The 24,465-nt window shown below is 32.6% G+C and overlaps 2 protein-coding genes across 4 annotated transcripts in view; both read right to left on the bottom strand.

Annotated features, from left to right (window-relative positions):
• LOC138122670 (oxytocin receptor-like) overlaps nt 1-24,465 on the bottom strand; it is a 206,748-nt gene that overhangs the window by 50,395 nt on the left and 131,888 nt on the right. The window lies entirely within an intron of this gene.
• LOC138124466 (uncharacterized) lies at nt 2,808-5,357 on the bottom strand. The gene is made up of 5 exons (XM_069039506.1): nt 4,451-5,357; nt 4,096-4,380; nt 3,836-4,043; nt 3,423-3,781; nt 2,808-3,362 (listed from the first exon to the last, which is right to left on the bottom strand). Exons 1-5 carry the CDS (start codon nt 4,562-4,564, stop codon nt 2,913-2,915), a joined length of 1,416 nt encoding a protein of 471 aa, XP_068895607.1. The 5' UTR covers nt 4,565-5,357; the 3' UTR covers nt 2,808-2,912.

Below are 24,465 nucleotides of genomic sequence, written 5' to 3'. Positions count from 1 at the left end.
CTCGACACTACCTTCGAAGGCGACAACTTCATTTTGTTTATTCAGTCCAGGTGAAAAAGATCTCTGGTGAACTGACATTATGACTGACAAACTGCCCCCGTTTCTCGTACTTGTCGGCAACAACGATGATGCCCCAATTTAAGCTCGATTCGATTTTCAAGTCCAAGAACTGTTATTGCCGCGTATACGTTGTTATAATAATACGTGGGAAATGTGACAGCTCTGAGATGGTATCTTTGACCACACAAAGCAAATCCAATTTTGACGAAAGACAATATGAGTGTATGAAAAAGCTTTGTGTGTATTAGATTGAAAAGTGGCCGAAAAAAATTGTGTAATACGATTTTTCGGCCTGAGCCGACAAGAGACGACCCTCCTATAATTTTACACAATGTTTGCACACATTATATTCGTTTCTGAAGTATTGATGAAACGTGATTTATTCAGGATTGAGCAGAACAAGTTTCTCTTTTATATTACGAGAGAATATATTTTTAAAATTTCAAGGACATCTTTGTATAGTTTGTCCAGCGAGAGATTGGTTGACATAAAAGTCATTAAATTCTACGTAGAGAAAGGAGTAGCTCTAATTAATGTATTATTCTAGTGCATTTTGTAGTGTTGGGTTAATTTAATACAATCTAAAATCTCCCAATCTCTCGCTGGACGAAGTTTAGTTTGTCTGTAATATTGTCTGTTTTTACTTCTCCCATAGTTTCTGATAAAGTACTGGTTTGTCTTAATCGAAGTAATTTATAAATTTAAAAATAAAATATTTCATAGTTTACCTTATAGTTTTTTTAAATTAAAAATTTGAATAAAATTGGCTCAAACACACTGATAGTAATCTTCAAAAAGATGTAAGTGGATTTTATTGTACAAGAAAATATGAAATATTTAAAATTTAAAATTAAGAAACCAGAGAGGCATGAAAGCAACAACAATTTAATTAATAATTGAATGTATAAATCTGTTTTAAAGTAAAATTAAAACGAATTTGTCCACACACAAAAGCTTATTCAGGATTTATTAGTTTTATCCGAGACTTAGGCAAAGCACCAGGAAGACACCTCACAAATTATAATGAAATAACCATTGTATCCAGGGGTGCGAGTATAAGTGCTTCATACAAGAAGCATTAGAGATTTTGAAAGGAGATTTTAATGTGGATACGTTAATATAAATCGTATTTTCAGGAAAAAATATTTTTTCTGAAAAAGTTAAACGAAAAATAACTGTAACTTTGCACACCCTTGGTGCAGAAAAGTCATTTTTTATTATAGTTTAGTCAAGAACAAGTTTTAGGAAATTAGTGATAGGACTTCTTTTGCCGTTGACGTAAGATATACTCAAAATATTAATGAGAGGATTTTTGATAACTCAAGTTCGTTAATAGTTATTTGTACAACTAGTTATAAAAGTAATACTTTTTTTCATGAATTTGCAGTTTGATTAACGAGAGCGTAGCCCGAGTTAATCAAGCAAATAAGTGGAAAAAAGAGACTTTCATAACGTGTTGTACAGACCATTTTTTTTGCATATCGATGTAAATTGAGAAATTTGGTCTAAAAGGATGTATGAAAAGTTACAAAAAAAAATAAAAAATAGGTAGGTATGCTTTGACAATCATCTCCAAGGAGATGGAATAAAATGATGCAAAAAAGTATTACTTTCACTACGATTTTTCGTGTAAAAAGGTGTTACGTTCTCTACGATTTTTCGTGTAAAAAAGTGCCAATTTCATTACGATATGCAAAAAAGGTGCTTTATTATTTGTTATTTTTGTTTTTTTCACTTTTTAAGTCAAAATGGCCATTTTTCACACACTTACAAACAAACATTAACCGTAATTTCCAATGTATGTTCTCTTTTCTGTTCTTATTTTTATTTGATTGTGAAACCTAGGCAGAGCACTAAATAGCCATCTCACAAACTAATCATAATAATAATAACTGTTAATATTCCCGTAACACGATTTAAAGCTTTTCACACTCTCATTATTTAGATTGTTACAAGGAAATTGGGGAGACAACGGTTTAGTGGGACTGTAAATAAAATGGCAATTAGAATTAGAAAAAAAAAATCAATTTGTCTATTAAAACTAACATTTTCGTATAAAGTTAAGTTGAACTTCACTTGATTTGGCTCTTTATACAGGGTCATTATAAATGATTGTCCTATCGCAGTAGGCGTTGGTGGCGTAGTTGGATGTGCCGCAAGCCTTGTGACGTGAGTGAGAATAGTATCGCCGATAGGTAGCGGCGATACTGGCGGTAGTGGCGATACTGGCGGTAGTGGCTATCTATCCCCAGTGCGTTTTCGAAGTTGAGGCGTTCCTTTTAACATGTGATAGTATGCGTTATTCTAAAGAATTTTAGCCAAAATCACCTTAGTAAAATGTGTACGACAATGAAGATACAATAAGTTAATTTTTTTGAAATTTTTGAAATCGGTCCTGCTCAAATTTGCGCTGATTTGTTAGAAATTGGAATTGACAAAAAAAAATCAAATGAGCATGGACGTTAATCAAAACTACTGTCAGAGTTGTCATCTAATTAGTCGAAATGGCTTTATTATTAGGAAAATAATGAGCTCACAGATATGTTGCAAATACATGGGCAATGTTATCACTAGGGCCCGGATTTTAGGCAATTAAAAAGTCGGAAATAGGTGCCTAAAATAGTCCCTTAAACTACTGCAAATAGTCCCTTAAAAACTGAAAATAAGCCATACTAGGTCCTTAAAGTTGTGGTTAATTAAATTAAAAAATGTGTTTTTAAAGTTTTAAGTAGGTACACACAACAAGATATTTACTAATTATTTTTTATTAATTAATATACAATACTACAAGTTTGTTAGTTATTTACATTGTTACGTATTTACATTGCATACAAGATATTGCTCTAAATTTTCTACTTTAAAACATTGTCGGTTATCCACCAAAATGGACTTTTTGATTTTGAAAAACTTCTTTCTACCTCGCAAGAGGTAATGGGCGCAAATTTGTAATAAATTTCTTCCATTTTGGTGTCATGTTCCGGCACATCTTCACCTCTAAAAATTCTTGCCAATTCTAGAAGAAATTTGTATCCAGGATTTTTTTCAGTAACATCTTCAAGTTTTTTTAATGCTACTGCTGCTACAGGGCCTGGAGATTTTTTTAGGGAGGTAAATACGTTTTCAACAATTTTGATTGAATCGGTTAAAGGTAACCAATTTTTTTCCAATTGAGTAATACTTTCGCAGATTATTTTAAAATTACTGCGAACATAAATTAATTGGTTTTTTATTCCGGGTTTCTTCATTATAGACTGTGCTTTTTGAATAGCAACAGCAGAACTTCCATCAAAGGACATGACAACCTGTGAGTAGTTAAAAACAGTTTAACAATCAATTAATTTGCTTATCTTTTATATACTTACTTCTTTAATGGAATCAAAGTGTTCGCTGTAAAACATAGCAGCCTGAAGCCATGTTCCCCATCGTGTTAAAATTGGCTGTGGAGGCAGTGGCATTTCTTTTAGTTTTTCTTTGTACATTTCAACTCTCAAAGGTGCCTTAACGAAAATTTTTTTCACGTTCGAAATTAAATTATCCACATCTTCATATTGATAGCGAATTTTTTCAGCCACTAGATTTAAAGCATGCGCTAAGCATGTGACATGCACAATTTTTGGATAAAACACCTTAAGGTGTCTACCAGATTTTATCATATATGGTGCTCCATCCGTTACAAACAAAAGAAACTTTTCAGCAACAACTCTGGTACTCCACAAGATTTCTACGCATAGAAATTTTAAATCAAAATAAATTTAAAAAAGTGAAAAACCCTTACCTAAAGATTGATTTACGAATCTAGCTATTGTCTCATGATTTGTTCTTTCTAATTGTTTAGACGCCAAAAGATAAGATTTTCCAGGTTCATCTTCTGAAAGTTTCCCAACCAGACAATTCGCCACATATCGCCCAAGTGCATCTGTTGTTTCGTCAACTGAAACCCATATGTTAAAAGGATCCAGCTCATTCCGAATGCGGTCAATAGTCTAAAAGTGAAAATAATTTTAAATTAAATATTAAAAGATAGTATGTTCATACATCTTTGTAGCATTTTGGTAAATAATTTTTCCGTAAAGTAGACTCATCCGGAATTTTTCTACCACAATATTTTGTCAGAAAATTCTGAAACGCAGGATTTTGTAGTTTGTGCCATGGTATATTGGCAGCTAAAAAGACGTTACAAAGTTCCATATTGAATGTACTATTTGCCGATTCCTCCAAGTTCTGTGTCAGCAACGTTTGCCGAAGCGGTGTCATAATGTTCTCTTTATGGATGGCCGTTTGCTCATGCTGTTGCAAGTGACATTTTTTTTCGCATATAAACTACAAAAAATAAAATTTTCAAATAAGTAAAAAATATAAAATGACATATTTTTAATTATGCTTAACTTACCAGTTTACCACAAGCTTTACAAAACATTTCTCGGGTTGATTTTATTTCATATAAATCTTTCTTGCTTGTCCACTGTAATATTTTTTCGCGTAAACTAATTTTTTGTTTCGGCATTATGTTCACTTTAAACAGGTTCACAAGAAACACGACCACTGCACGGAGATAAAGTAAACGAGAAATGACAAATTTGTAATGCTTATATTTACGTCTCCCACCAAATTTCAGAGGAGATGGTTAATTTTATATTTCTTAAATTTTTAGAAAATGACACCCTTAAGGTTCCTCTTATTGTTTCATTTCGGGATTTTAATTTTCGTTTTTATGGCAAGGACCATTTTATAAACGTTAAAGCTTCTAACAATACCTAAGTATCAGAAAACATTAGACCGCGTATACCTGCACCCCTTCGAACAGAGGCAAACAGATAAACTCTGTAATTTATGCCAGTCCAGTCTAATGGTTTGTGGTACTTAGGTATTGTCGGAGTATTTACCGCTGACATCATGGTCCCAACCGTAAAAGCGAAAAAGTAATTCCTGTATTGTACTGCACTTTGTACATTTCAGTAATTACATCTCCTTAAATTTTAAAATCATAAAGCATTGTAAATTTTATTGAGGTACCACTTTTACATTTTCAATACCGTAAACTTCCCAGAATTCGAAAATTGGGAAAAAACCGCAAAAATGAAATTGATTTTGGTCATTTTAGGCATGTTCAGGCAGTTAAAAGGTAAAATAGGTATTTAAAGGGCATTTTAGGCCGAATAGGCAGAATCAAATATGGCTCTAATTACTCTAATTAAGCCAGAAATCATTTATAGACAAGTTTCATACATGTGCCTTAAAAAATAAAAATAGTCCATTTTGCCTAAAATCCGGGCCCTAGTTATCACGTTATCAGAATGCATCTGCAGCGTCCAGAGAGTATTGCAAAGCGATTTCCGGAAAGACACCATTCTGGGCCAGGTTAATTATTAATCTAGTACAGCGGAGAAATGGACAGGACCGGACTTAAAATTTTAGAAAACAATAAAAATATACAATCAATTGTCTCCGTTAATACAAACATTTTACCAAGAAGATTTAGGCTAAAATTCTTAAGAATAATGTGTAGTACCTCGTGGTACAAGGAACGCGTCAACTTCGAGAACACCCTGTATAGGTACTAGTTTGTCTAACGTTGCGTGGCTGGCGGCACATCTAAAATTTGTATGGGTTTTCAACGCCAACTGCGATGAGACAATAATTTATAATGACCCTGTATTAATCTAGTCGTTTATTACTTCGAGCCGAGTTCTAATTAAAAACGATATTTAAATTCAGACAATTTTATTCACAAATCATTTAAACGTCTTTAATTAAATTAATACAACACAATTCCTCGTTTAACCACTTAACCGAGCTTAGCTTAATTTTCTACAGAAATAGCGAAGATACAAAATTCACGATTTATGTTGATTTCCACTTTTAGCTGGTTAACTAAATTATGCAATTACAATAATTTTAGTGTGATATCGAGAAAGAGGATCTCACCACTCCAATTTTGATAAAATTATTATTCACTCGTTTTTATGTCTGATTGTCAGTTAAAAATTTCAGTCAGTTCTATTCTATTGCAACTGTCTTAATAATTAGCTTTTTCACATTAATTTAGTGGATCCAATTTTCTTTATTTTAGATCAAGTTCTGCTCGAAAAGAAAATGCTTGTTGAATTGCTGTCCTAGTGTTATTATTATTAACGACGTTTGTGATTGAAATAATAAAATTTTGTTTAGTGGCCCAATACCAGATCACGACTAGATCCTCATACACAACAATTTCCCAATTTTTAAATAAGACTGTCTCGAGCATAAAAAAACTTGAGTTTGTTGAAACCGAGGTTTACGTCAAATCCTTTCGATCTTAGCAACGGTCTCTCACTTCAGACAGTCTGCAACATTCTCGGCAACATTTTATATTTCCAACAACTGCGATACTCTCAAGACAAAATTCCGTTCGGATTTAGTGTGTTCTTTACGATCCTTAAGAACGTTCCGAGAAAACGCTGTAAATTTGGTAATAACATTTAAGTACTTTTTAGCACTTGTTGAGACGGGCGAACGCGTAGTTTTTATCACTTTTAAAAGTTCCCGGAGTCGATTCTTCGTCTCTTTGACTTCACGGCAAAAATGCAAAAAACTGTGCACGAATCCGGGGTGAATGAGAGAAAGTGAAGAGATTCTAGGGGTCCATTTTTGTTTCTGAAGCGAATACGCTCGTTATTGTTCAGGGTTTGGGAATAATAAACCTAAGTTAGTGCTCTCTCTCGTCTCGGAGTGGAGATTCTTAGATTTGTGTCATTTCATTAAGTAGCTATTACAGTTACAGATGTTATTTTAAATTTATTAAACAATCGATACAGAAAATTAGGAAATTTAGGATTGACTTCCATTTGTTTTACATTCCTGAAACATGCGCTATTTATTTTTTAAGCGAAATAATAGAAAACGACCGTGGGTGTTCGTATCAGCTTAAGCACACAACATACAAGCTTTTTGCTTTGCAGATTTACAAATTTGATTTAGAACAACATACACCATCCGTTTGGAAAGAAAACAACGCTTTTTAGGATAAATACAAACCATACTTTGTGCCTCACAATCTGTCGATTTGTTGATTCAGACTTTGCTGTTTTGCGTTGCTGTGTTGAAATTATGATGAGCGATATTTGCAATTACTGTGCAAGTATCTTTTGAGTTTGAATTATTCATTATTTTATGTTCAGTTTTATTTGCATTCGTATTTGTGTTTCAGGGATTGCTGTGTATGATGCGTAAGTAATAAGGAAAAAAACTAATTCATATACAGAGAATTCTAAAATGTAGTTGAAACTGGAATGGAAACATAATCCGATGCTTCAAATTAGCGTGTTCCTACTAAAACCAACTCCGATTCAATTTACAATTTACGACTCCAGTGTTTAAGAAAAAACTGAAGTAAGCAAAAAAAACAAGAAAGAAAAATTTTCAATTTTCATTCTTAGCATTTTGTAAGTAATCTAAATAATAATGAATGACTATTTCCTTCGAAAAATTTAAGCCAATCAAAAAGCTCGAATATTTGAATTTTAGCCAATAGCAATCGAATTACAGCGATAATACTGCACTAGTGCAATTATCGATAATTTGCACTAGTGCCAAATTTTCGCGTAGTGAAAATATGTGAAAATATTTAAGGGGATGTAATTAACTAATTATTCTTTGAAGGAGAATCAAAACTATTGTCAGATAAGAAGACGTTAGGAACAAGGAAATCCTGTCGAAAATTTCATAAAAATTTAAAAAATACCACTACCAAAGAAGTTGGATGTACAAGAAAATAAAAAAGTTGGATAATTTCGCAAGAAAATTTAATTAATAATTTTAGTTTGAATTATAAGTTTAAAAAATTATGCTTTCACTTTTTACATTGGTCAAGTTATGCCAGTCGGCTGTAGATCAATTCACGTTTAAAATTAACGAGTCAGCACCCGCCGTAAAAAATGTGTCATATTCGTTTGTCTCAATTAAATTTCCACCACCTGTTGAATTATGTTGGCCAAATAATACTAGTTTATTTGACGAGTTCTTGTATAAATTGGGATTTTTTTGGCACGAGTGGGCCAGTTTAAAACGCGAGTGAAACGAGCGATTTAAAGACCCACGAGTGCCAAAAAAGCCCAATTGACACACGAACGAGTTGAATACAACGTTTTTTTTTTGTTCGACGAGCCCCTTAAGGGCTCCAAATCGCTTAAAATCTTTAAAATTAGCTTGACGTTTCGTTTTGACAAGTTGTGACATTTATCAAAATCCGTTCACTTAAAACTTCAAAGTTGGCAATATAATTATTTTATAAACATGATTCAAAAACATTAAAATTAGTTCATAAGTTAATTTTGCTTTTAGAATTTGACTTTCTACCTACTTACTTGCTGCATTTTAAAAAAGGTTTTCGTTCTTTTCCTTTATTCTAAAATTTTTTGTTGCCGGTTGTATTTCCAACGTACAATGCAGTGTTGGTGGAAATTTAGAATTGAGACAGACTTTAATTAAATGTAACATGGGCAAAATGGTGAGGGGCAACAAAATTGGGCAAATCATAATTTGGAAGAACCGTGAGCACCGTCAATATTTCGTAATTAGCGTCACGCCACACGGGCATCATCATGCCCACGCCGATTTTTTACCATGTCATTATTTTCCCTTAGAAGCTAAAAATATTTTGTTATTAAGTGCACTTAAATTGCAATTATTACATTGTTTGTTCTTTAAATTTGTATTCTTTGTTTTATAGATCGACAGAGAAAATTTTGCTTATTTTGTTAAAGCTTTAATCAATTTTAAACTTTCACAGGTACTAAAGGCCACATACTTATGAAATATTTTAAGTAATAAATATTAATTAACCTAGCAAGTATTTTAATCAGGGCGAATAATTACGCGTAGATTGTTGAAATAAAATTTATATAAATACATTTGTGGAATTCTTGACGGCATACTTATTAAGCGAAATTATTTTTGTTATTCTACAAAGCAAGAAAGTAAGATAAGACACAAGAAACTCGAGGTGGTCTTTGGAGAACTGAGAAACAAAACGTGCATGACGCCTTTATTGTTGGTACATGATGTAGGTACATCAACACGTAGAGGTAATTTGAATAGAGAAGAACCTGTCACGTGACTTTTACTGTGGAAGGAACAACGAGCGTAGTGTTTTTTCCCAGCTGTTTGACGTTCGACGTGATACGTGATAAGATTTATTGATACTAAAAATGGTTGAAATAAATTTTAAAAGTTTGCATACGTCACTTTAACAGACATTATAAAGTATAACAATATCTATTTCAGAACCTGTTAACTGAAATTAAATGACGCCGCAACTGCGCACCTGATTCGCCACCTCCCCCTGCAGAAAGAAATAGACCAGTCCGCCCGAGTGCGACCTAATTACGTCTCCTACGCATATCACGTGACAGGTTCTTCTCTATTCAAATGACCTCTACTGAATATTTCTGACCAAGTTTGATTTTGTTTCTAATGTTATTCAGTGCTTCTTTTGTAATTATATAATTAAATTAACACATGCAAAGAACAAGCTAAAATTTTACTTTGCAGCTATAAAGTACAATGGGCGTTCTTCGTTGCATACAATTACATATATCAAAAAGTGGGCGCAGAAGAGAAAATTTTTCCGACCTTGTGAATCATAAATCTTTTGGAGTGCAACTGGCTTTGTTGGTCAGGCCACCTGAAAAACGTAACATTCAGCAATTTCACTTCAATTTAGTATTGGATAATTGAGGATAAATGAAAGCCTGAACCGACACCACCTCAACCTATTTCCCCTATTAATCTTTGGAAATAACTGCGTGGGAAGAAAAATAATGTACGATCGTTTAGATCCTGTTCAAATATTTGTCATAATCCGCTTCAGTTGGTTCTTCATTAGAAGCGTAATGATTGGTAAATACGTGAGAAGGGTGGCGAGCTTTACAAAAGCTTTTTGGTGAATTAAATAGTTCGAGTGGATATTTGAATATTATCAATTCGGCGAGTGAATTAGTGGGGAGAGTAGTAAATTAACAACACTTATGTGGAGAGGTGCACGATGGTTAGGCTAACAACGTGTTCATTGGGTCAATCCGTTTACTTTAGCTAACCCAATTAGCTAAAGTAGACGATCCTCTGTGAAATTTTCTTGGAGTTTTAGGTCGCTCGAGTTGATGAGCGCGTTTCAATTTCATTAAAAGTGAATGTGGTTTTAAACTTGTTTTTGTATTTGTGTCTATAATGGGATGATGCAGTAATAAAATTACGAGATACTAATGAGACGTCTGAAAAATCCAGAAGCCCTGGGTGAAAGAGAATCTGGGTGGTGACGAATATCCTTGACCTTATTGTTTACATTACGATTGAAGGTCATCGAAAATAACCGGTGAATGAACTGATGAGATCTCATTTTCTGTGTTATTTATTTTTTGTTTACGTTTTTGCTCTAGACTTCAACAGCTAGTGACCGTCTTTTGTTGAATTTACGTAGATTTTACTATGTATCTCCATTCTTTATCTTGGTGAGTGGTCTTTGGGAAATTTTCAGCCGTCAAGTTGAATTTAGGGATTTTTGAAAGTTCCAATGGAAAAGTGCGTTGGTAGTTGTTGAAAAATATTCAAATATTACAATAATGTACTTACAGAGACGCCGCAAAGTCTTTCTATTTATTATTTTCCAGGTTAAATTGCTCATGAACATGATTCATAAATGCACCGAGATCACCGATACATAACCTCAAACCTGTCATCTTCATATCGCATCGGTTTCTAAAATTTTAATAACTTGCTTGGGAATTTCAAAATGTTCTAGACCGGCCACACACTTTCCGGTCAAATTTGGTCGGGTTGATGGTTTAAGAATCCGATTAATTTCTCGCACCCAAACTTCTTTGCAATATTGCCCGGCACGGGACGGGAATAATGTTCGATCAGATATCTCTGGTTGGATTGACCGACGACGGACGCCGATAATTTTCATATCGGGAACGGTTAAATTTAAGAATCGATGTGTACGGCTTATATATTTACATTTCGCGACATAAGATCGCGAGATTTGGACATGAATGCTTGACGAAGATTCTGAATCTGAATGACAGCGATGACAGTTAATATTTGATTTACACGACACACAAATTTGGTGGAAAAAGTAAAACTTACAAAGCTACCCATGGCTTGCTTGATCGCATCGATCACTCACCAAGATAAAGAATGAAGTATAGATGATAATATCGAATGGAGATGTTATTAAAGGTCTGTCTAGAGAAAACTGTGTTGTAATTTACGATTTCATAAATGCTAGAATGTCGCATTGTTAAGCATGTACTTGGTTAATTCATTTCTTATTGTATTTTTCTTATGCTATTTTCGAAAACAATTGACAATGAATAATAACAAATTACTCTACAGACATTGTCGGTAAAAATTGTAAACAGCACACATTATGATTGTTCTGTCGTCTGCAGCACTGATTTCTTTTTTTCCTACATACTAGTTAAGGATGAACTGGAGTAACAATTTCAGCAAAAAGTTGCGGAATTCTTATAATGCTATGAAACGTTTATTACGAGAAATCAATATTTGAAAAAATAGTTTTTAATTTTTGGAAACGAATTGTAATGAGTTGCAAGTAAATTTTGTGTTTATTTTCTTGATATTTAGATAATTACTTACATGTGATTTTACAATCTTTTAACTAAGACGTGAAAGTAAACAGAAGCACAGTGAATTTCAATTTTCATTGATTTCTGTTAAAGTTCTTAACGTAACTGTAGTAAAACGTGCGATATGAGTGTAATGTTGCATACCGACGTCAATTATATGCATTTTGTTCACTTTTATTGAAATTAAAACAGATACATAACCTCAAAAACCGTGTTTTTCCACATGTAATTAGCGATTACAAGGAAAATCCTCGACCAACTTTTTTTGTAAATTCATTAAAAAATTCTACGATATCGATACTTTATGTGTGAAAAATTTAAGAAAAATTGGCCTTTTTGAAATATGTTTTTTATCAATTTTTATGCGACCATTGCTCAATTTCTCATAAGAACACGTGTAAAATATCCCGAAACTTTAAAAGGTAATAACTTTAAAATTCCTCGATCAAATTTTTTTAAATTTGGCACAGTACTTTAGAATGGATGAAAGGACTATTGTACCAATTTTAAGCAAATTGCGCCATTTTTCAATGTTACTCCAGTTCATCCTTAAACCATTTCAAGACGAAATAAATGTCATCATAATTGTATCAATTTTTCAAATCTATTGAATACGTACCTTTTCAAGTTAACTATAGGTGTACAATTTTCAATAATGTATTATATTATACATCATGTAAATTTAACGTTTTTTTTATTAATAGAGAGATATTGCAGTGTCATATAACGGTTAGCAGTATTTAGAAAGACGTTATTTTGACATCTAAGTGTCAATTTTTAGCACGTAGACGGTAATAACGATTGCGCTTTATGTAAATTGCGAACGTATACCGCAAAACGTTAACGTTATTTTTGACATTGCTCATATGTCAACAGTTTGACAATTTAAAAAAGTTTGAGTGTGATTTGACCAAAATAAGTTAGAAATAAAGTGATGAACTGATTCTTCAATATCATCGTCATTTGCACCATCTAAAATTGCAGCTTCTACCATTTCGTTCATTTTTGACACTACTTGTCAAGTTTGCATTGTCTTTTAATAACGTTAACGCCTAGATAAATTGCAATAACTTTAAATCACTATGCCGTTAAAGCGTAGCGTTATTTCAGAGCGCAATCATTTATTAACCTATTACTTAAATAAAGGTTGAATGCAATATCTCTCTATTTGTTCCTAAAATACGCAAAACAATTTGAAAATACGGTTACGCTGAGGTGGGGTATACAGTTCGTTGCTACAGAACTAGGTTTGTTTATTAATATTCGATAATTTCTGACATTTTTTGTGAGGCTGGCGTCTCTCCTGTTAAACGAATAAAAACTAGTATAAAGTCTGATATAGAGTTCAAAAATGATTGATAGTGATGCTGAATAATTACCGGATGAAATTAAAGAAAAGGCAAGGAGTGTAGAATTGAGTTAACTGCCTGAGAAGTCTCGGAAAGTTTATCAACAAACCTACAGACATTTCCTCGTTTTTTGTGAAAAACAGAAAGTCAAGCTATACTAGTATATTCAGAAGAAGTGTTACTGGTTGGTTTTGCGGAATTGTCAAAGAAAATGAAACCGTCTTCTGCTTCTACAAATGTCCAAGAACAAAAGTCGGCTTGTTTTGCAAACTTCGGCCTCATACCTGAAAAGTCATCTGACAGCGTTGCTCATATGAAAATGCCGTAATTATTAAAGTGTTTTTTTAAATTAGATAACAAGGTTCATTACTCACGGCCCCTTGAATAATAATTTCAAAACTCACTTCAAATATCATAGCAACTAGTTTATGAAGTCCAATCGCAAATTTTAATGCAACGGTATCAAGTAAGCAAAGTAATAATTGTAAAACGTCAGTTTCATTTTGTCTAATAATGAAATGTATTTACCAATTTCTCTTCATAGTCGTGAAAAAGTATAATATTCTACTCGCGTGTAATGGCTATTACTTACTCGGATGAATTGTGTCAGCAACCGAAGGCTCATGAGTAACATCCATCATTCCCGCTCGTTTTGTTGAATAATATACTATTTATTTACAGACAATTAATTTGAAAAACAAGGAATACTACTTCAACTAGTTAAAAAAACAAATGTATTTACTTCAGAAAAAACTGTAACTTTTGAATGCTGTGGAGCAATAATTCAAACCCAATTTAAAGTAGTTTAATTCAAATAGGGCCGGTTTCACCAACGCCACTTGAAGTTAAAATATACGAAAACATTGTTATATTATAGGTAACTAACGAAGCATTTTAACCTACAGTTAACTTTAACTGGCGTTGGTGAAATCGGTTTAGAAATTAGTTAACTTGTAGATATTTTTTATTTTAATTAATTAGTTACTCTTCTGTTACATTATAGGTTTAAAAATAATCTCTACACATAGCAAAGCTCTCCATATTCAATTAGGGTGTAATTAGTGAAATTCACTAACGGATGCCTCTTAGGAAATTATATCTGATAGAAATTATGTAATTTCGAGGGTTAGAATCGATTGGTTTGAATTTGTTCATTAATTCATTTCTAATGATGGAAGGTCGGAATCTATAGAATTCGAGATAGGTTTGTGTACTAATCCTGAGAATCATTTTCCAATAATTTAGCGCAACTTGGACCATTTCCGCGCACATATTTTCACTGTAAACATCCACGAGTAGATCCATGCCTCCTCACAAGTTTAAAATTTTTCGAGATGTTTCGAGATGAATAAACCACGACTTGAAAATTGTCCTCGGTTTTGTCCTCCATGGTGATGCTTGGTACGGATATTGATCGGCAATATGGAATCAATACTAATTAGTATCAAGAGAAACCTTAGACCGCTTCGCAAACTCATAAAACTTCGGTTTTGCGGAAAACCAGAGCTTGAGATGAAGTTAATGCGCCTCTTTCATTCTATTCAATTCGCACCTGGTAATTTCTTAAGGCGCGAGAAAGTGTGCAAAGTTTCGAACGCATCAATGGTTATTACCATAAGAAGGGACGGGTGCTCTTCACTAAATGAATTTGATGAAAGCAAAACAAACGATTTTTTTCTCACTTTGATCTCTCGTTGCACTCTCAGGATCTAATAAATACGCAAAACTAATTAGATTGGTTGAATTTAGCCAAATCGGATTAAAATCTTGTCCCGTGGAGGTACGTCTGATGAGTTGGAAGAAATTTTCAAATTAAATTTTTGCAAATGGAGACAGTTTCGTGAAAAATTCACCGCAGGACGCCGCTCCCTTTGTTTTCACAAACCCCCAGACAAGCATTTACGCCACCTCGTTACCCGCATTTTTATTCGTCTGTATTTCCGCCTGTCTTTGTTGTAAATCACAAAAATGCATAAAACAGGTGCTGGAATTTTTTTTGCTCAGAAACCGACCCCGAACTCTTCCACCAGGATCGTTATAGGCGTAACAACAATAATTATCCTTGACTCCAAACCGTCATAAAGTTGAACAGAGTTCACTTTCTTCTTAGCGCCTAATTGATAATTTTGATTAATATCTTTCCTAATTATTCCGTAATGAATAGATGAAACCGGCACTTTGTAATTTAATGCATCATGAGTATGGAATTACTGTGATATGTTGGCAAACTGCGAATTTAATTTGGATGGTGCTGTGCATCCATTTGGTTACTTAACCATAAAATTCAAGTCTAATATTTGCATAAACAAATACTGTTTTAAATTTGTGTGTACATTTGGTGGAAGAAATGTTAGCAGGCTAGTGGATCAGAACTGACACTAACAGTGTTTGGGCAGTTATTAATAACTTAAATCAATAATTAAAAATGTTAATTGTTTGATTTGGTTCAAAAAACACAAATAAATCTGGTTCTCTATCTTGGGAAACCGATTTATTAAAGTAGATTTTTAAAATAACTTTGCCATTACCTTTCGACCAGAAGAAAGTGCAATAATTGTTTATTTTGCAGCACCAATTTGAAGTTAAAAAGGGGAATCTACATTAATTATTATCTTTAATAGAGGAGCTGCGAGCGCTTATTTTAAGGACTCATTAGTACCTCGAAATTTACTCGAGCAAAAACTCTTAGTTGACGCTCTATATTTAGAAATTTTCTCCGTTGTAACCGTAGTATAAATATGTAACAAAAAAATTCTTGGCTGAAAATGTATTTTATTTTGGGAGTTATTTATTTATACAAATTAATTAATCATCGTTGGCTGTGTTTATGGCTTGGCTGACCGTTCTAGAAGATCCAGTGGTCCTCATGTATTCCTTCATAATATTTTTTCATCAAAAATTAATAATCGATAATATGACTCATGGGCATAATGTAAGTAAACTATTTTATTTTATTATTATAAAATATTTTTTATCATACCTGAATCATAATCTCTGTTTTTGGAACTAAAAAGAGTGCAAAAGCGGGATTTTAAAGCACTAGTGCTTTAAAGTTGCCCAGGTAAGAACCAATTCGCTTACAAATTTTGAACAATGATAAATACACAATTTGTAATAAATATACATCGCAAGAAACAACAACAATTGCTAACCATTTGTGTATCAACGAAAATATCAATATATCAGTGACAGATTATGTATTTCGAAAAAGGGTTGTCAATCTACTTTTTTTGTTATAATTTTCAGATTGTAGTGGAGGTATAATAAAAAATTGCGTATAATACACCTTTAAAGCACCAGCGACGTTAAAACCACTTCGCTATCACGTCGCACGTGCTTTAAAGGTTTCCTTAAACACTTGTATCATAATATACTATTAAATTTAAAATATTACAACAAAACTAGCAGCAGCAAATAGCAAATTACCATTGAAAATCGTCTTTCGAAAAACTTTTTTTTAAACAATGAATTGAACCTCAGAAACAAAAGATCCAATTTTAAACTTAACAGGTTTACGAGGTAATGTCAAATTCTTTTTGGAAATAAAACGATTTGTTTTTAAATGAAACATTCCTTTTCGCGCTACCATTAAGAGAACAAAAATAAGAAAAATAGAAAATAAATTTCGGGTCAAATACTTGGCAACGCTTTATTATCACTTCCACCACTATATTCACTCGTTTTATAGAAATAATTATAGCTAGTCAATCACAGTAAAAATTAATGCTATCTATTCATAATCTGAAGTTTTATTAATGCTGCGCTCGTATGAGTAAACTTCCCACTTCAAAAAAAATACCGCCTTACCCACAATATTATAAATAACTATTATTTTTATTTTTGGAGGCAGCAATTGAAGTTTATATGCAATAATTTACAAATTGATTTTTCTCTACTTTCTACTTTCATTGAGCGCACTGTACGCATGTGTAATTATTGTCTATGAGTTTACATACCCAGCTGCACTAGATATCTATTACCCGACTATATCATTATCACAATATCTCTGTTGCAAAATTAATTGGTCCTTGCCAGCTTCATGCCTCAATTCAGATTGTGACAAGCGATTATTCAACTGATGCCAAGGCATAATTTTCATTAATTTAACAGTATTCTCAAATAATACATCAAAGCAGAATAATTGGATATCGCCCACTTGATCGCCACTTCAAATATTTTGGAACCTGAAAAATAAATAGAAATGGAAATGTGGGTGTCGATTTGATTATTGTTGAATCAATAAATTGAATGTTTTATCGAATAAATATAATTTAATTTATATTTGACGAGGACTTCAAAATGAGACAATTTAGTTTCACTAAATTATCCTTCGCAGGATAATGTATAAAGAACGGCGAATCCAGGGGGGATTGGACGTTAGTGTCTTGGTGAAAAATTGGCAGATGTGACCAACAAGAGGCACTCTAGAGAGAGAAGCCCTGGGGGCGCAGCAGTAACAGGAAAAATGGGACTCAATAGAGAAGGAATGATTACAGATCACTTAGGCTAAATAAAATTTTGATTAAGACAAATGTCACTTGAACACCAATCTAGCGAACGTCTTGGCTAAAATTTTAAAATTACTGCAGTCTAAGACAAATCTCTGACGGTTGTAGAATGTGTAGTGCAAAACAACCAGGGCCATTTATAAATAAATCTTTAATAACTTTTAATGATTCATTTACGCCTAGTACGTTATTCATGATATTGTAGCTTCTAATCGTTTTTTTTTTCCTGTTGGGTATTATGTTATAACTGTTCCATTTTCCTCAATTTATCTGACCCTCATGCGAACAAGCCATCAATAATGTCTGATGAGTGCTACATAATCTCCGGGCGGCTCGTGCATCTCGAGGGCTTGTAGATTTCCTCGTTTATTCTTTTTTAAAATTAATACTTACACCATCTGGGAGCGATGGGGGGACTCTTTAATAATAAATTCTTTTTAGCAAACTTTCCCTTCGCGCCCTTCTATATCTAGAATTTTTATTTTTTAATGACGCTCTGTTGAAAATTCTCGCGTTAGGGGTGACTTTATTCGTTTTTTGTACTCTCTTCCCGTCTTTAATTCCGTTTATCTCTGTTTATTGGAATTTTGCTATCAATTAAAAACGCAGAGAGGCTTTTGGAATTAATGCCACGAGTGGGTCGACGAAGGGTGGAACATACTCGTATTTATGGTGGAAACCTGATTCGACTTTCGATCGCCGATACATATTCAGAACCACATCTGATTTTTCTATTTATCTGTTTAAAATGTTTAATCAATAAAAATAAAAGTAACGTAGAAAGCTAGTAATAGGAACATAAGTTTATGTACCGGTGCGTAGAGAGCGGCACAGTAAAAAAGACAACTTACAACGCTTACGAAATATAATATTTGACACAAAATTTATATTTTCATAATTTTGAAAATGTTCCATTTATTTTGCAAGTTGACCAGTTCCAGTCTCCAGACGAGATCCGTTTTATTTGGATGGATATAATCAAGTATGCAAATTCTAGTAAGGTTCACAAAAAACTTTTCCTGTTTTGAAGGAACTTAAAAGCGGTAATATTTAACGAACTCTAGTTCATTTAGAAGCCTGTCAGAAGTGACGGTCCAGAATTTCCATGTAAACAACATATTATTAATGACAGTCGCCTTTTTATAAATATTAGTTTAAAAACGCTTCATCTTAATGAATTTTTTTAATACATTTTTGATCCGAAGCGATTCTTTCAAGGATTTGTACATAAGTATATGTCTCGTATTTTGTATCACAGTCTGGTTTTGTTTGTACTAAGTGGAAGCAAATGAGAGATTTTTAAGTTTGAACGCTGTGAAAATCAAACGAACAAAAATATAATTGTAATCTGCAAAAGTCTTGGAATAAATGGGAAAAATCAATTTGCACAAAAATTAAATCGTTACGAAGGTTAATTTCTAAATGTGACCGGTTCGACAAAAAAAAAAAATAAATATAGAGAGGTGTAGATGAGGGTGGGACAGTTGAAATGTTAAAATGGTAAAATCGAACAAAGCTTTCATTTCTTATTTATTGCATTGTTTATCCGAATTTTTAATGTTAGTCTTTAAAACAAACAGGTACGAGTATATCTCACTATTTACTCTGCAGTGGTTGTCTGTGAATCCAAACAAGAAAAATTATAAGGAAATAAAAAACACAGTACTTTTTCTTTTATCCAGAGGATTATAATATCTGGGGTAGTTCTTACGTGCTCATCTTCGGGTCTTGAACCTTTGATAGTCGCCATTTTACGACCAACCTACCAAATCTTTATCGACATTTGTGACATGAATACAGATATGTTTCTGAGCTCTTGAGTTAAAAGTTAAAAGAACAGAAAGAAATCATTTGCAAACGTTAATATTGAACACCATCAAAACAGATCATATTATTTGTATATGTATTTCTTCAAATTTTGTGACATCAAATCAACTAGATTTCTTTCCTTTAAACACTGACTAAAAATTACTTCTTCGCTTTCAACTCCTTTCAATGAATGTTACGAATTAAGGGAAGCAATTACAGGGAATATTCAACTATTGAATATCTACTTATTTTGGCGACACAGGATCTGTAGAATATATTTCAGACAACGTAGTCTGGTTCTAGGATTAGAAATCTTGCAAAGCCAAAACTTTCAAATTTTAACTCATCATCAGTTTGCAGCAAGTATATTTGTTTAGAAATATGATTCTCTATTCCATAAAGGAGTGAAAAAGATTTCACTTTCAATCAAATGTATTATACCTACTATTTCTTTGGAGACAGATTTATTCTCAACTTAACTGTTAATCCAATCATTCGATCACATTTTGGATAACTTTTCGATGTTTCTAGAATTTCCTATTTGGAAAGAAACCAATTTTAGTCAGATATTGTTATTTTTTTAACCTATTACTATAGCTGGGCAACAATTTAAAAATGTAATTATGAAACTACGGGGTCATTATAAATGATTGTACCATCGTAGGTGGCTGTGCGCTATGCTTTAGGTGCGCCGCTATGCCCTTAGTTGTTACAAACATTTATAATGACCCCGTAGATAATATTTATGAATTTAGAATCTTAAACGAATTCAAATTTACTGCGTGTCCAAATGCTAATATTTTAAATCGTTTGCGGTATACATACAGTGTGGAAATTACTTATGGAATAAATTCAGTAATTTCAAAACTAATGACATTTGTCGAAAACGCTGAAACAGGTCAATTTTTGTTTTTAATAATGCTTATTTTAAGTTACTTCACTTGTTCATGACGTCATCCATTTTTGAGCTATGACGTCATCACCATTTTTTTTAAATAACAACCCCCACTTTTTTCTTCTCTTTCTGATAGACCTTCCTACAACCTAAACGATGAATGAAAAAAATTGGTACCTTACATAACAATTTTTTTGAGAAAATAACACATTTTATTTCAAAAATTTTATTTAATTTTTAATGTACTTATTTTTTTTTCTATGTGGTTATTTAAAATCGAGGGTTTACTTTAATAGACCAAACAATTTAGAAGATTTATGACAGAGAATTCGCGCTGAAATGGAACAAATCAGCCCTGACATTATTGAGCGCGGTGTACAGTGCCAAAAGTTGGCGGGGGATAATTTCAACATTTGCGTTACATTTTATTGTTAACCTTAAATGTTTGTTTGTTTCTGTTTAAGCTCAATTAAAATTTTTACATTAAAAATTAAATTAAATTTTTGAAGAAAAATTTGTCATTTTCTCAAAAAAATTGTTATCTAAGGTACCATTTTTTTTCATTAATCGTTTAGGTAGTAGTAAGGTCTATCAGAAAAAGAAGAAAAAAAGTCAGTGTTGTCATTTAAAAAAAAAGGTGATGACGTCATAGCTCAAAAATGGATGACGTCATGAACAAGTGAAGCAACTTAAAATAAGCACCATGAAAAATAAAAATTGACCTGTTTCAGCGTTTTTGATAAATGTCATTAGTTTTGAAATTACTGAATTTATTCCATAAGTAATTTCCACACTGTATATGAATGTATAATCTATTCATTTTGATTGTGACCACTCCGTAGTAACTTTTCAGTTGCTAGGTTATTGATAGGGAATTTTAGATAACACTAAATCCAGTCGCAGTTGGCAACTCTCGGAGGCGTCATTTTGACAGAAACGTCATGCTCACAGAAGACACAACGGACAACGACTTGCGCAAACGTTTTTCGACGTACACCGTGCGCATATCTATAAAATTGAGTTTTGGTACAAAATTTTAGAATTCAAAAAGAAAATGCCACGTCGTCTTCTCAAAGTTGGGACCAAACGGTTAATATTGACTTGTTTCGAGACATTTATTGAAGCCAACGGGAAAACAACTCACAAAAACGAACATTACCAATAAAGTTAACTCTATTTGTGCTTTTTTGTTGTACATTTTGGTTAGTAAGTGTTGTAGTTTGATACCTTCAGCCTTTTCATCCCCTGTACATCATTTTGTTGAACTTTCTGTCTGATTAGTTTTTATCTGAAAATATTTGTATTAATCAATGCTAATTGAAAGTTCTGATTACCTTTATACCAGGCATTTTTCGCGTTTGTCTTACTGCCAAATTACCATTTCCTTCGTTCTTCATTAATATCGAGAATTGCATGAAGTGATTTCGAAGTTTTTACGTTAAATAATCTGTACCTGGATATAACCCCACTTTTCAACAGACGTGATCACAGAATCAGACAGACGTTTTTAGTTTCTCCTACTTCAAATATTGATTTCCGTTATTAATATTGATAAATACATTAAAATCATTGCTTTACTACCATGGTCAAGTTTTGACAATTCTGACATTTTCACATCATATTCACACGACACAAATATTTAGTGTAAAACGTATGCAGCACACAGCTAAACAGCGCCTACTATGTTTTTCGTTGTGGACACAATCAAAGTGAATAGATAATATGTATATGTAAATGTGGTAGGCTTGCAAATTTAATACAGGGTATTTCACGGTGTAATTGAAAACGCAACCCACAATACATTTCCAAAGTTAACGTGGCTATTTTAAAAATCACATTTTTGTAATTTCATTTGTCATAACTAGCATTTACGAAAAAGTTAAAATACGACGATTAAAACATATTCGAACGATGAAAAAACAGACATGATCCCGATTTATGGGGAATGTAGTAAAAATGCTTCTGACCTAATTTAATACATACTCGTACTAGAAAAATCTCAGATTTTCAAAATGAGTTAAAAATTTATAGTTTTGAAATTGTAATAAAATAGTATATTATATTATAAGTGACAGAAATGCATCATTATACAAGAGTGAGAATTTTGACCGTTGAGTGCGCTTGCGCACGAGTGGGACACTTCTCACGAGTTTCATAATGGCATTTCGATCATTTCGATCACGACGTTTTATCATACAGGTGCAACTATTGCAAAAATCCAAGAAATGCAGTTTCATTCAAGTAAAATGACAGCTGTCAAATTTAGTCACTTGTGAGTGATTTATGTCAAGTTAAATGGCAACTGTCAAATTAACTCACTAGTGAGTACTTTATCTCACTTGTGATTAAAATTTGACTTCTGTCACCGAAAACAATGGTCTAAGGTAGCTCAAAAACTCCACCTGTAAGATAAAATGTGTTATTTTTTTGCTTTTGTTGTTAAATGTAGTATAATTAAGAAAATTTGAGCCCTGTTTAGACTTTGAGTGCTTTAATTATGTATTTATTTTTATTGTTCTAACCACATATCTAGAAAATTTTCCTCTGTAGGCTATCACTGTTTTTACACAGGTGTATTAAAAAAGATGTCCTTTTTTATAATCCGTCTTCAAAAATGCACTGTGTCATTTATCATACATATTTAAGTGGGAGTGGCTGGAGGCTGCAGCCGACACAGTGATGGCGTTATATCGTAGTCATATTAGGTTACGTTCCCTTCTATGTTGAAAATTTCTAATTTCTAATTTTAAAAACACCGGAAATAAACACAACCGAAATTTTCGCGCAGACACTGGGTAAAGCACAATATTATAATAGTAAATTTGTATAATTGTGTAATTCATAAGTTGCAAAAAAGTTTAAAAATCACTGAACAATCACTTCCTCAAAGATAAGAATTTATTGCCAAATCACAAAACTTCCATTATACGTACATACATACAATAACAAAATGACATTGAACATAAATAACTGTTGACAACACTAGATGTCTTCAGTAACTTATGGAATATTAAATATGTCTATCAATAATTTATTTTATTTTAGTTTTTTAATGAAACCTGTTCCGTTTCTGTAAAATTGGTATTTTTTCATTTAAAATGACTTAATCTAAACACGTTTGTAATACAATATAATTTAATATAATTATAACATAATTTTTTTCAACTTCTCAAAAATATCTCAAGAAGAGTGTTTCTATTTAACTGAAGCTTTGTATTATCACTACAAAACTGTACTTTACGCTACAAGGTTGGATATAATAACAGCGAAAAAGTTGGAGAAACGACACCTTCATAGATATTTACGATAGAAGTTTGTTAATAATGTGTTATCATATCACACGTGTATTGTACAATATATTATTTACGACTACCCAGAATTTAAAAAAAGGTAAATCTTATTTTTTACCGAAGTGAGTATCGATCTCGAATTCTAATATACAGGGTGTTAGGGAATGGTCTCCCAAGAATTTCAGGATGAGTTTATCAGGGAAAATGTGGTCGAAAACCTTTATACAGTTTTTGGATAAATTAAACCGTTTTCTGAAAATAAAATTGTTCCCTGCTGTTCAATATTTCAGCAGTCCCAAGCTGAAATATTGATTTGTGCACGAAAAAATCTTATATGTTTCGACTTAAAAATGATTCCTTGGTAACGATTCGAAATTTACTACTGTCAAAGTTTACATTTTAATTTTTATCCGTCGCCTGCGAAGACTACAATCGTTTACAATGCCCGAATATTCCATCGAAGAGTATGCAGTTATGTATTTTGTGTATTGCTGAAGGCAACTGCTGCTGTCCGAAGGTATGCTAATGCTTGTATTAGGGCAAACGGAGGACATTTTGAACATTTATTATGATTTTTTTCAATACAAATACAAATAAATAAAGTTACACTAAAATTAACGAATCTTATTAGTACCGGGTGATCAAGAAGGACTGTTTAAGTTGGCAGGACAATTAAGAAAATTTTTTAATTCGGTTATTTATAACAGTGCAACTGGATATGTTTTGTTGGTTTTTTTGACAAATATCTGATATAGGTACAGCATTAACAACGACAAGCCACCAACAACCGGAAGTTACTCTTGTTATACGATTTAAAATACGATCCAGTGTTACCAACTTAAACAGTCCTTCTTGATCACCCCGTAGTATTAGATGGTTAGTGCTCGATTTTAAATCCCTTTAGAGGTTGATCGGGATGTGGTTTCACAA

Source organism: Tenebrio molitor, chromosome 2 (assembly GCF_963966145.1).
Source record: "Tenebrio molitor chromosome 2, icTenMoli1.1, whole genome shotgun sequence".
NCBI lineage: Eukaryota > Metazoa > Arthropoda > Insecta > Coleoptera > Tenebrionidae > Tenebrio > Tenebrio molitor.
The sequence above is the reverse complement of the archived record's forward strand: the minus strand, read 5'-3'. Positions and strand labels throughout refer to the sequence as shown.